The 13,941-nt window shown below is 41.4% G+C and overlaps 1 protein-coding gene across 2 annotated transcripts in view; it reads right to left on the bottom strand.

Moving 5' to 3' along the window:
* The window catches only part of prtga (protogenin homolog a (Gallus gallus)), a 35,995-nt gene extending 23,533 nt beyond the window's left edge, over positions 1-12,462 (bottom strand). The window contains exons 1-2 of one of the 2 annotated variants that reach the window (XM_074618435.1): positions 12,200-12,462; positions 9,201-9,503 (exon numbers count right to left, since the gene is read on the bottom strand). In XM_074618435.1, the coding sequence (XP_074474536.1) occupies positions 9,201-9,503; positions 12,200-12,266 (370 nt within the window). In that variant the 5' untranslated portion in view covers positions 12,267-12,462. The remainder of the gene's footprint in view (positions 1-9,200; positions 9,504-12,199) is intronic. The other variant, XM_074618426.1, reaches the window with a different exon arrangement.
* Between the last annotated feature and the right edge of the window lie 1,479 nt (positions 12,463-13,941).

Genomic DNA, 13,941 nt, shown 5'->3' with positions numbered 1-13,941 from the left:
TCAGCAACATATTGAGGTTGCACATTTGCCAAAAGGCAATAAGAAGAGAAGCAGCCCAGATGAACGGCTTCTACTAACACACAAACGTCACTGTGTCTCGTACAGTACAATTCCTCCCTGTAACCAAGATAGTATTTCATGTTTTTATCTCTTACATGTGGTCTTTCTAAGAAAAAGTCAAACGAAACTTGTTTCCCTTGAGGTGTTTCTTTACAGTGAAAGTTGGTGTTGTATTTCACTTCTTGCGTTGCTAGAAAACACGCTTTGACACAAAACTAAAGCACATTAGAAGTCTAAGCCAAGACATGAAATCAGTCAAAAGCCTTAGACAACTGCCCACAATGTCAAGGTTAGAGAGAAACTCACCAATCAGCAAGGAAAGATGATACGAGGGGAAGTTCAATCACTATTAATATAACTTCTATCACTCTTAACTAACCATTATTATAAACATAGAGTGTGTGTGGATGGTTCTACAGGATCAATCCAAAGGATGATTAAATCTTATTATCTATCTCTGAATTGCCTCCCTTCCTTTTCAAACATTTTGCTGTATTTCAGACATCCATCCATCTCAGTCAGATCCAGTGGATGTCAGAAAACAGAGATGCCTATTACCTAAAGCTGCAGACCTGCTGAGTGCTGCGGGAAGGTGATGACTGGAGTGGAACAGCTACATCCTGCGTGGATAGGGTTTCCCTGAAACTGAGCTGTTGTCAGCCACCAGCTGAGCAGCAAGCAAATGAGGCCTGACATGAATTACAATAAGGCCTTTTATGGTGAACTGAAGAGCTGACAGAAATGTATGTATTTTATAATGATTTAAGTTGTTTTAGCCCTTTTTTGTTAATGAATGCTCTTTTTGACAGCGGTTCCTCCTGGGCCGTAAAAGTCCTAAAAGCCATTAAGGTCACCCACTGCTGCACCATCCCCCTCTGTGCTCAAAAAGCTGCAAAAGCCTGAGGTCAATCATTTGTTAAAAGAAATCAATTGCACTGCTGTTTGTGATAGAGAGCAAATACTGGGATTATCAGAAAACAGTAAGCATCACAGCACGCTAGCATGTTATTCATTATCATAAATATACCAAATAATCCATGGTACAGACAGAGATGGACAAATCAATAGACTGTACATTATTTTTTCCAATGGACCAGAAAAATAAAGCTGTATAACTTTGTATTCTACCAAATTACATCATTTATAATTTCAGTTTCAAGTTGCAAAACTGCTTTCAGGATGAAACTATCATCTCTCAAGAAATGGATAACCAAACACAGTGTGTTGCTCTTTGACCTCCATGCACAGATCCAAAGCTTCTTCTGCTGCAGCGAGCCATCAGCACTCAGCAAAGAAGAAACAGAAAGGAGCAGGAAGCAGGGCATAAAGTTGAAATCACATCTGTCAGTTATTCAGTGCGAAAAACATCCCCAAAAAAATATCAAAAATGGTTCAATTCTGCCACAATTTTTTGAAGATGCTGCATAAAACCCACAAATACACATATGTGGATAACCTTAATATGGATAAATGTAAAGCTAATTCAATATTTCCTAAGTGAGTACTGAAAACCTCATGAAACCAAAGGGGAAACAACCATAAACAGTGAAAATACATAAATGTCTGACTCGCACATTGCCAACCATAATTCTTTGTACTGAATTGGATATATCCAACATCCTTATCAGTATATTTTTCCACAGAGACATGTAACATCACGCCGCGGTAACCTGTGCTTTCGAGAAAAATCTACAGGGAGTCCCTCCACTGCCATAAACACACTGTAGTGTCTCAGAGAGCCATGATGGATGGCTGCGTGAAGCAGTGTTGCCAGGTGTTGGGGTGCTAAACAGCAGGAGAGCTCTGACTGCCAAAAAAAAACATTCAGTGAATTATGACTTTTACACAACTGACAGGACCTTGCCTCAAAATCAAGCTGGAATTTGTGGAGAAAAGAGCGCCTCATTTTGGCCAAGGGAAGGGTGATAGTTTTGGTCGCTGAGATAAAATATAGACAAATCATTTGTATTTCTGATCACTAGATTATTTTTAAATTCATTTAATGATTAGTTAGTTGTAGAGATGTTTTTTAAATTGGCTGCTGAGTCTATTTTCTTTTTCCATTGTCATAGTGCCGTCGTAGGACTTGATACGAGAGACTTTAGAGGAGTATGAATCGATATGACTCTGTTTATTAAATGATTGGATGTTGCTTACAACACATCTGTTTTCCAGACTGTGAGGGAAAATAGCGGGTATATGCCTGGTATCCTTCTTGTCGGACAAGATGCAAACTGTCGTCACGATCAGATCCTTTCACCATAGACCCATTTAATCAAATTAGTCCTGAGCTGTTACCCCTCTTAGCTCCGCTGTGGTTGTTTGATGTGAAGACAGAAGCCGCGAGAGGCATTCAAACCCCCCCGCCCCTCACATGCACACCCTCTCCCACCCCCCCAGTGTTAACGCAGGCTCTTACAGAAATGCCATTATGCGCTCAAGTGATATGGCTGCAGGGCATGAGAGATGAGCTGCACTGATCCTCTGCCTCACTACTTTGCCTTTCAGTCAAATGATGCTGGATTGACAAACAGCGGGATGATCATTGATTATTGATTAACTACTAAGACAAGGAGGGAAATCTATAACTGCTAGGGTTTGTCGAGCATTGGCCGGAGCACTCCCGGCTGAAAACAGGGAGGCTGACCTTCTGCTTTGAGCGATGATGTTTGCCGAGGGGCATCTAATGTGGAGATGAAATTATTAAAGCAAACATGTCAAGCTGTTTGTGATTTACTTTAACTATTTGCATTCAGCCATATATTCTTTGTTTGTTAATTAAGACTAAAATGACATTTTTCACTTTCACTGTGAGTATGTTTGCGTCATTTCTTTTATTCCACCAAAATATATTCATATAAAACCTTTGGTCTTGTTTGCCATACCACTTTAGCCAACTAGAAGAAGAAGAGGAGTAGAAAAAAGACAAATACATTCCTCAGCCTGTTCCCCAAAAGCATGAAGAAACAGTTCTGACTTCCCAGCAATCTCACCTCTGACCTCTGACCTCCACAAATCCTGGCGAGCACCAAAGGCCCTACATGACCACCCCCAAACCAGCACTACTGCTCACTGCAAACTGCCTAGAAATCACTCCAGCTGTGACGTTTTTAAATGCTGTTTTGTAATAATATCCTTTTCTGCTGTATCGATGACATCTACCAGTTGCTGCTACTGCAACAAATAAAACAATACATGTGGTCCAGCTGGTGCATGTCGAATCACAATGTTAAACTAACTGCATGCTTGACGTAAAGTGACAGTGAGTTGAAAATTCTGAGCTAAAGATATGCCAAATATGAGTCTGTCCACACCACATACCTTCCTGGTTTATTACAGTACGCCCCCCCTACAGTCCAAACCTGAAGAGTAAAGCTATATTTGCGTCACTTCAGCTTGCAACAGATGGGCCTGCTGATGCCAGCAGCTCAGCAAACTGAAGGTCAGTGGACAGGTCAGGCCCAAACAAAGGTTCCCTTACATACCAGGAATTAGTTCAGCCCTCTCTCATCTGGTTACTGTGGTCAGTTTCTCAGCTAGGGCGCAGCACAGCATAGTCTACCTGCATGTGAGCTTGAACACTGACAGCGCTGTCACGGTGATAAAGCACTTTTTACACATCTCATATTAAACAATATGCACGTTCTACATCCTACCTATACTTCTCTTATTCAGGTAGAGGAACTCATTCTGTGTCAAATAGATCCTCAGTGACATTGAAGTGCCAGGACATCATTAAATTGTCAAACAAGGAAATGTGATGTTTTGCAAAATCCAAACGCCAAAATGAATCTGGAATAAACTCAATTCCTTTCCACTTAAGGAACGATCTGAGAAAACAGCTACATCCAAAGTAGCCTAATTCTTCAACTTTCTAATAAACGTAAATGTTGTCATCGACAGTGAATGACGTTAACTTCAATCTGGTTTTAACATTGTGGATGACACAAGCTGAATCGATTGCTCTGGATGTCAGTTACAACAATTTGTGCGTGCAATGTCATGTTAAAATCAGTATGGTAATCACAAATAGATACACTCCATCAGTGGGAATGCGACACATAATGTTATGTAACACATAATGTTATGTTAATAAAGCTATCCTCCAACACAGGCCCAAGCATCTACTTTCTACAAGACTGACTGGACGCCGTCATTTTCAACTGCTCCTGGAATTGGTGTTTTGTCCCCAGCATCAATAATGCCAGGGTACAGCAGAGCATTATCATTACAGACTGGTCAATGATTTTTTTTTAAGCTATCAACATGTCTGAAACCATCTGGACTGCAATGTAAAACTAGACATCTCTGGACAACCAGAGCATCTGACAGTGCTCGTAAATGTAAACGCAAATGTTGTCATCGACAGTAAATGACGTTAACTTCAATCTGGTTTCAACATTGTGGATGACCGAAGCAGTTTGTGTTCAGCTAGTTCAGCTATGTGGCTGGCTATGAAGGCCCCCAATCATTCCCAACCCAACCTACCCCCCAGGGGCCAATCTTTTAGGGGAGACATTAAAATTGATCATCTTCTCCCGATCCTGCAGGCTGCATGCTAAATTGATGGCTTTCAGCATCAGGAGGCCCGTTAAAAACCTTCACTGAATCACTGAAACAAGCATGAAAAGTTTTACATGTGCTCTTCTTCTGGGCTCTATTCCTGTGCACTGGAGTGCACCACATGGTTACACCAAAATAAGTTTTACTCATTCAACAACTCCTACTGAAAAACGTCACTATTTAATTGAATGGTGAGTCCTTTGCAATGTTCAGTGACCCCACTGAACATTAATAAAAGGCTCTTGGAAAAAAAAAGAGGGCTGATAAGCAAGAAGGAGAAGAATGCAAAGCTGAAAAAGCCCACAAATCAATCACTAGCTGGTTGGCAGATGTGCCGCTTCTACACACAGGCTGCAGGACAGTCAAGTGACCACTGGCCTGGCTAAACAAAGACCTATTCCCATGAGCGGCGTGACCTCTGAAAGCACCGAGCGGACGGTGGGGGAGCGGTGTTGGAAGGAGCATTCATCCCCTCCTCCAACCTCTTATCTCTGCTACAAAGTTTTCCAATCATTCAACAGCAACCTCCACTCACCACAGACAGTGGCTTCATTGTCTTTAATCTCCGTATCATAACATAGAGCTGAAGAAGTCAATCTGTAAATAGCTACATTTGTTTTTTTTAACAATAGCTTTATACGTTGTCATGGCGTATTAGAAGGATAAGTTGATGGCAGACAAAATAAAAGTTGTGTTATAATACGACAGATGAGTGAGAGAAAAAAAACAAAAGTCGACCCACTGATGACAGCAACTGATAAAAATAGATCCCACTTTATTGTAGGAAAGATTTAAGTCCTGTGCTCTGTCTCACTGCCCTCCATCTATTGAACAATTTAAGGAAACCTTTGACCTCTGGGCCTGCCGTTCAGGGGAACCATGGTAACCTTTCGTGTCCAGCAGAGGAGAAAAACAAGATTCCAGGCTTTGAGTTGTCTCACTTCAGGCCGTTTCATTCATTCACTCCACAGCTCACACTGTGCTAGGTTTGCTTTCGTCTTATTGGGGTTTCTAATTGTGCAGAGCCAGTGCTCGTCAGAATCATTCCTTAGCAACTTAAAATAACGCTGGGGTCTTGGCCTGGCTGCCTATGGACACACCATTAAGGTCAAATAAACTTTGTACATGAGCAGCAGCAGCTCCTTCAAATAACTCCTTTAAAGCTCATTCTGATCGCTATCGGGACTGAAAAAGTTGGATCGGTGCATCCCTAGAATAAAGTGAATAATCCATATATGATATATTACATCTGTAACTGTGAAAGTGAAAGAAACTGGTAGAAACAATCACACCAAAACTGTAATCTAGGATGCCATTACACTTATTCTGGCACTTATTCTGTGGGAGAGAAAAAATTGGATCGGTGCATCCCTTAAACAGATCTGCTCTGGGTGACAGTTACAACAAGGCACTTTGTGTGGGTGTCATGTTAAAATCAGTATGGCAATCACAAATAGATACACTCCATCAGTGGGAATGCAACACATAATGTTATGTAACACAGCTGAGCTGTTAATAAAGCTATCCTCCAACACAGGCCCAAGCATCTACTTTCTACAAGACTGACCCGATGCCATCAGTTTCAACTGCTCCTGGGATTGGTGTTTTGTCCCCAGCATCAATAATGCCAGGGTACAGCAGAGCATTATCATTACAGACTGGTCAATGATTTTTTTTTAAAGCTATCAACATGTCTGAAACCATCTGGACTGCAATGTAAAACTAGATATCTCTGGGCAATTTTCACCATGTCACAGTGCCTAATTTACACCAACATGGTTGCCACAACTGAGCCATACCTGTAAAAGTTGATGAGACATTTTCCTCAGTTTTCATGCTTTATTTACCTGTAATCACACGGTACAAGAGGCCAAAAAAGGAAGCTAACTCAGGAGGCAATCTCTCTACTGAAATCCCCATCAATCTGAAGTCTATTGACAAAAGTCACATGGCGAGGCTCATGTGTCACATTCCTTTTCATCGAGGCCAAATCCCTTCTCACCTTTGCGCTTCAGCAAACCAATGTTTAAGGTTACCCTCCATCACCATCACATTCCTCAAAGAACAACTAGCAGGTCCAAAGCTTCAACACATGAGCATAGGATTAAAAAGATCACCAATGGTACCAATCCTGCAGACATACAACATTGTCATTCTTACCACATCTTCTAACAGGACAAAGCTATTGGAGATGAAATGGTAGCATAAAGAGGGATATGTAACCAGCTCTGGAAAGGAGGCAATGAGGCTCCCCTTATGTACTATCCATGATAAATATTGGTGATAAACACAACGTTATGTACAGCTGAAATAGTTTAAAGACAAATGACCACATATTGCCACTATCTCTGAGCAGACTGAGCAGGTCAGGACAAGAGGCGGGTCATAGAAGAGAGCCATGCTGGTTAATGAGGATTGCCACCCTGACTTTTCAATCAAATTGTAAACTTAGAATCAATGTCTGATGTTTAACTTTTACAATTTAATGCAATTAGCCTTTCAGTGGTGAACATGTCCAGCTGTCCTGTCCACTGATATCAGGGCAAACAATCGCCCCCCCCAAAGAAACCCTTTTCTTTTGCGAGCACAGGGGCCAATGTGGACAAAAACGGTCAGAGTGAAAAGCTTTTCACCCTTTCACCAGAGTAGTGGGGCAGAAAACAATTGTGTGGAAAGCCTCCAGCCCCTACTGACCTGGTAAGACCTGCAATAAAGTTTGGTCATTTAGAAACTTGAGTAAGGCAGTGGTACTGGGAAACAGCAATTCACAGTTGTGTGTGTGTGTGTGTGCGTATGTGTGTGGGCACATCACTCGTAACAACCCCCACTGCTACCTCTGTGTCCTTCAACTGAGCATTTCTCAGGTATGTGCAAATTTTATGAGCTTCCAGATAGACCCTCAAGCAGGTCTAAGTGCCATTTTAAACAAACTAGTAAAGCTTACTGGCAGCCTTTATCACCTCTTAACTTCAAACTATAAAGCAGGTAAACCACTCAATTAATTAATAAACTATACATATTTACAAGCACCGTGAAATATCGGAGTCACGACTGGGATCTCGACAAGAGCATCGCATGTAGTTAAGTACAACTTTAGAATAATTCATGTAAACTGGCTCAAGAAACTCAACAACCGTTATGTAACTCACACTGTTTGCACTCCATTAAACCAAAGTCCATTAACAATTATTCCAAACGTGCTGGCAATGATATCAAGCTATTAATCTGTAAACGGAGGTGATCGATGATGGTCTTAGAGGAAACCATTTTTTACATGAAAGCAGACTTATTATTTTTTATTTTTGTATCTGTTTAAAAGTGCTAAATGTGAGATTGGGAGCATTTTTATTGCTTCCGCATGGCTCTCAACATGGCAACAGCTGAGCCGGTGGCTCGTAGCTAACGGTGCTAACAGTGAAAACAAAGGCAACACTGCTTACAGAGCCAACAGTGTTAACCTGAGGATGAACCAGAGGGTAGGTGTTAGCTGTAACCGCCGTATGAGAGCAATGCAGAGCAGCGGCCCTGAGCTAACCAGTGGGGCACGCTCACATGCACTAAAAGCACGCACGGCCGGTCCGGCTATGTCAACATAGCGAGGAAAAACTTGTATAACAACACACACAGAGGGAGAGCGACTTCCCTTTCTGCTCAGGTAGACATTACTCCTATATATATCTTTACATAGCAAATGGTTGTTTGATGCTATATCAATGCTTTGGATATTATATAGAGCACATTGGAGGAGGAATAGACTTCAAAGTAAAACAATCTTCCACTATGGAATTATATGGAAACAAGGATTAAAATACAATCCCAGGACAAGACATGCAAAACAGCTATTTTCTGCCTCATTAAAGTCAATATAAAATACAATTTCAGCAATGTTAAAAATGCATGTTTTACTAGAGGGGAACACATTGCAGGCGGGGTAAAAGGGTTAACACACATTCTGCAAAAGTGGCACAGCAAGATGCATGGCCCGTGGTGTGGGAGGAGGGGATATAAGGTCCCAAAAGACCAACTCTGCCTGAAGCTGCTCTACTCCCCCCTTAAAATACGAAGCCAACTCGCACAGCACTGGAGGAGAAAGCATTCCAAAAGAACAATTCCTCAAGCGATCAGGGTGCAATAACATGAAAGCCCCAGCCTGTGAATAGGGGTCATCTGCTCTTTAGCATTGGAGAGCCAGTATCCTGGACAGCTCCTAACCTTTCAAATCTGCTGCCCCTTCATTAACACACTAATGGGCATATTCCCCTTCCAAACAGCATCTATTTTGGGCTCTAACTTTGAAGACTTTGTCCCTCTTCCTTCACCGCTACCACCAAAGCTGCCTCGAATGCAACACTGAGCAGCAAAATGAAACAAATAAATAAAATAAACACTAATGTGTATAAACCTCCTTGGATGATTCATGCAGGGAGATTTCAATCTCATCCAATGATTATTGTAAGTAAATGGTAGCAAACAACTAGAATACATGACATTTGACTCTGCCTGAACATCATTAGAGTTGTCCATCTCATGTCCTCAACACTGTTATGTTTCCAATGTGACTCCAGCACGATACTCACTTGCGATTGTAAGACGGGCTTTCTGGCTCAAGATTGCGCCGTACTTGTTCTGAGCGAGGCACTGATAGAGCCCTTCATCTGATTTGTCTCCTCTTCTGCTCTCCACCTCTGAAATATAAAGGGAGCCATTGGAGAGCAGGTACACCCGTTCGTTCTCCACCACTTTTACTCCGTTCTTGAGCCACCTGACGTCGATGGGTGACTCCCCGTGCGCCTGACAGTCCAAAATAACAGCTTCTCGCCGCATGACGGTGACATCATGGGGCTCCTTGATGAAAAATAACTCGCTAAAGCATAAAACACCTGAAGAAAGAGAGAAGAAGAGCATGTGAGTGAAAGTGGTTATCAGCATGGGGCCAGCACTAAAAGAAGTCCCGTAAAATTAGTGAGTTTTCAGTCAGTAATTACACTTATTGGAGGCTGTGGCTCAGTATCATTAAGCGTGACACTGATTAAAAAATGTCCTACTAAGGTGAAATATCACATTTGAGAGTCTTGGAGGTCTACTGTCCTGTACAGTAATCACATTGTAGCTTTCTTTCTGCTCCACTTTAATCCAATTGCTTACGGCTCATAAAGTCACCAGCTGAAGGTGACACTGTTGATCCTATTACTCCCTTTAGTTTACACAGAAACCTATTACTGATCTCTCAGCATGAGCTTTAGGTAATGTTTCATTAATGTGACCTCTGTGGACCAAATAGGGACACAGTGTCATTCCTAATAACAGGCTGTAATTCAATATATCAACAGAATACATTGCAGGTTCTTCACTTCCAATTCAAAGCAATAACATAACAACCTGCAACACTTTCTCCCAAATCAAAGAAAGGGACCATTCATAAAGCAAACCATATATCTCCATCACCAGCTCTATGTTTGATATGTTATGTATTGATTTTGTATTAGCAAATTGTTCTTTGTTGGACTGACATACTGCTGATCTCTCATTTCAGCTCTGTAATCGGATGATCCTGGTTAGAAGATCACAGAGTCCCACTGTAACTAAATACTTTGTAATACTTAACAATAGGGGTGTAAGAAAACATAGATACGCATGAGTATCGCGATATTATGTTGTGCGATATCGATTCTCCAAAACACTGGTTTGATTTTTAATTAACCTCTTAAAAATCTGTCTGCCTGCCATTGGGCCCGGGCGCTATTTGGTATTTCGGAGGTTGTAGCGGGCTCAGTTTTAAAGCTCGAGTGAAGTTACTGGCATCATATGAAACTATCCATATGAATCCATTGCTACCAACCATGTTGGAGAAGGAGGCTAAATAATACTCCAAACTTACGCTAAATTTTTCAAAGGGGTCCCTTGACCTCTGACCTCAAGATATGTGAATGTAAATGGGTTGTATGGGTACCCACGAGTCTCCCCTTTACAGACATGCCCACTTTATGATAATCACATGCAGTTTGGGGCAAAAACCATGCAGTTTGTGCATGCCGTATAAATGTGTTATATTTGCCTATTCTAAAATTGTATATTTCTGGTTTGTTCTTTATACTATGACAGCTTTCCTAAAATTAAATAAAAAAATTTAAAAAATCACAATATATCGCAATATATTGAATAGTTACCCCTGTATCATGAAAGGTATCATAATGCCAGATTCTTGCCAATGCACAGCCCTACTTAAAGGTCCCATATTATAAAAAAGTGAGATTTTCATGTTTTTTTATTATAAGGCAGGCTTAAGTCCTTTATAAATACTGTGAAAGTATCGAAACTCTCAATCCACAGGGAAATCCACACAGTCCGTATTCAGAAACTCTGCATCTGAAACAAGCTGTCAGGATTTCTGCCCATTTGTGATGTCACGAATATACAATATTTAAACCCTTTACACAGATTTAAACATAAACATTATAAATGTGTCCCAGTTTATTCCTGGTTGCGGTGTATATGTGAATGTCTTCAGCTGACAGGAAATACACATGGACCCAAGCTGTTGCCTAGCAATGCAATTTCTTCACAGTTCCGTCGAAATATGCTAAAACGGAGCGTTTCAGACAGAGGGTAAATACAGGTATATTCAAGCAGACAGTATGAGGAAAATAAAGGCGTTTTTTTAACATTACAGCATGTAAACATGTTCTAGTAGAAACACAAAATACAAGTATGATCCTGAAAATGAGCAAAATATGGGACCTTTAACAATATGAACACTGTCACTTTAATCTTGCTCAGATAAGCTATCATTCTCATTTAAGGGTCCCATATCATGCTGATTTTCAGGTCATACTGTCGGCCTGAATATGCCTGTATTTACCCTCTGTCTGAAACGCTCCGTTTTAGCTCATTTCAACGGAATTGCGACGGAATTGCAACAGGATTGCGTTGCTAGGCACCAGCTTGGGTCCATGTGTACTTCCCGTCAGCTGATGACATTCACAGGAATAAACTGGGACACATTTAGAATGTTTAGGCTTAAAACTGGGTAAAAGGTCTAAATATTGTATATTTGTGACATCACAAATGGACAGAAATCCTGACAGCTTGTTTCAAATGCAGAGTTTCTGAATACGGGCTGTGTGTATTTCCCTGTGGCTTGAGTGTTTCGATACTTTCACAGTATTTATATAGGACTTAAGCCTGCTTTATAATAAAAAAACATGAAAATCTCACTTTTTTATAATATGTCCCCTTTAAAGCATAAATATGACTGTTAAATATGGCTATTCTTTGCATATCTACAGCATTTTTATACCCTTCATTCATTAACTGTTAGTATCTCTTTATATTTAGCTGAAGCTTAGAGCAGCATTGAATTGAAGTAACGTTAGATATATAAGTTATTTATTATAACACTTAGAGCTGGTTACATTGAGTGAAACCACTGCTAAAACAACCCATTATAAGCTCAACATGACATTAGAGGTGTGCGGTGTGAGCTCCTGTTGAGGCTCCACAGACACACAGGAAAGTTACGGACAGTCACCGGGATGTTCACCAACTCTAACTACATATAAGTGAAAACGCTCCTTACCTGAGATTGGAAGAAACACGACAAAGAACAGCAACCGCTGGTATAATTTCCTTTTGACAGGCGCCATTTAACTACATGAATTGTCTGTGCATTGCTCGCTACTCTCTCATAGTAGTTTCCTCCAGATGAACCTCGCTGCTACTGAGGAGGAGGAGGAGGAGGAGGACCGGTGTGAGAGCTGCAGGAGTTTAGTTTCCCTCTGGGATGGACATTACTCAATTAATCCAGTCTGTGGGTCTGAGTGAAGCTTTTAGTCCAGCGTCACCTAGCGTCAGCTGTAGGTCACACAGAGGACAGGTCACATAAAGACCTCCTAAACTCAGAGCTTCCTCCTCTGCATCATGGAGGACATGGACACTTCAGCCTTGGTCCAGCTGTTAGGCTGCTGTTAGAAACCATGGAAACACACTCTGCGTCACAGTAAGTTATCCTACATAACATTAGCATACTACTAATGATAATGAACATACTCCATTTAGAGAAATAAAAAACATACACAAAAGTATTAGTAGTAAAATGTACCCAAGTGAAAGCGAAGGTACTAGTAGTGCACTTTGGCCACTATGTTATATATAGTAGGCTATATTAATGTTGAAGGTATATCAGCACTAGGTCTGTCTATTTAATGTGTCATATTTTGTAAGCATATCTCATATTGAATGTAAAAGACCCTTACCAAAAGGAAGTTTATTCAAGTGTGCTATTAGTATACTTCTTTTAAACTTAAAGGGACTGTTTGTAAGAATCAGAAATGCTTGTTAACAGCGACACCTGTGGCCGTTAAGTCAACGAAAGTCAGCGTCGGGCTCGCGCTTGTGCTCGCTCTAAATAGACATGAACGAGCATCGCTCAAAACAGTGAGGCGACACACGTCAGCTAAAACCACAATATCACTCTATATTTCACCTGCTTGGCAGTAATGTTAGCTGACCAGACGAAGGTCTCTCCATGAATGAGTGCTGATCCTAGTGTTGGCTTTTCCTGCTTCAGCCTCCCGACCGCGCCCGGAGTAAACAGGGGAGACATCGGCACCCGGTCGGAGACGATAACGTTTCTCGCTGCGGAGCCCCGTCACTTCACAAGACACGGTAAACCTCTGTTGGTCTGGAGGAGCTGCAGCAGTCAATTCTGCACAAACGTCCACTGTACATTTACTAGATATTCTCAAAGCTACGAAGTCTTCTGCAGTGTGTAGTGTGCGCGCATGCATGTGAGGTGGAGCGAGCTGAGTGAAGAGGCAGAGGCGCAGAGGAGCAGAGTACAGCAGAGACTCCGGCCCTGGAGACCAAAGCTACGGTCTCCCCCGCGTACTACGACTGCGGCCAACACTGTTTTGCAAGACGGGCCTCACTAGATAGAACTCTGCGGCTTTGGTGCTTAGTTGCTTAGTGCTTAGTTTGTGTTGGAGTCTCGTCTGAACAGCATAGCCACACGCGAGCGCGCATATGCGAGCGTGCATGGGAAACCGACCCGGGTGATTTATACGTGTACTAAAAAGTGGGCCTATTTAGTCCCAAGAAGTATTGAAGTAGTACACTTGCAAGTATAAAACTAGTACACTGATATACTGCATAAAGTATACTTGGGAAATATATACTTGAACTTTACTTAAGTATACTTCATAAAATAAACTTGAAGTATACTGCTTTTTCGTAAGGGCACCTATGTCTATCTGCAAAGTAACTAATGTTAGTAACTACAGCTGTCAGATAAATGTAGTGGAGTAAAAAGTACAATATATC

Source organism: Sebastes fasciatus, chromosome 2, assembly GCF_043250625.1.
Source record: "Sebastes fasciatus isolate fSebFas1 chromosome 2, fSebFas1.pri, whole genome shotgun sequence".
Classification (NCBI taxonomy): domain Eukaryota; kingdom Metazoa; phylum Chordata; class Actinopteri; order Perciformes; family Sebastidae; genus Sebastes; species Sebastes fasciatus.
The sequence above is the reverse complement of the archived record's forward strand: the minus strand, read 5'-3'. Positions and strand labels throughout refer to the sequence as shown.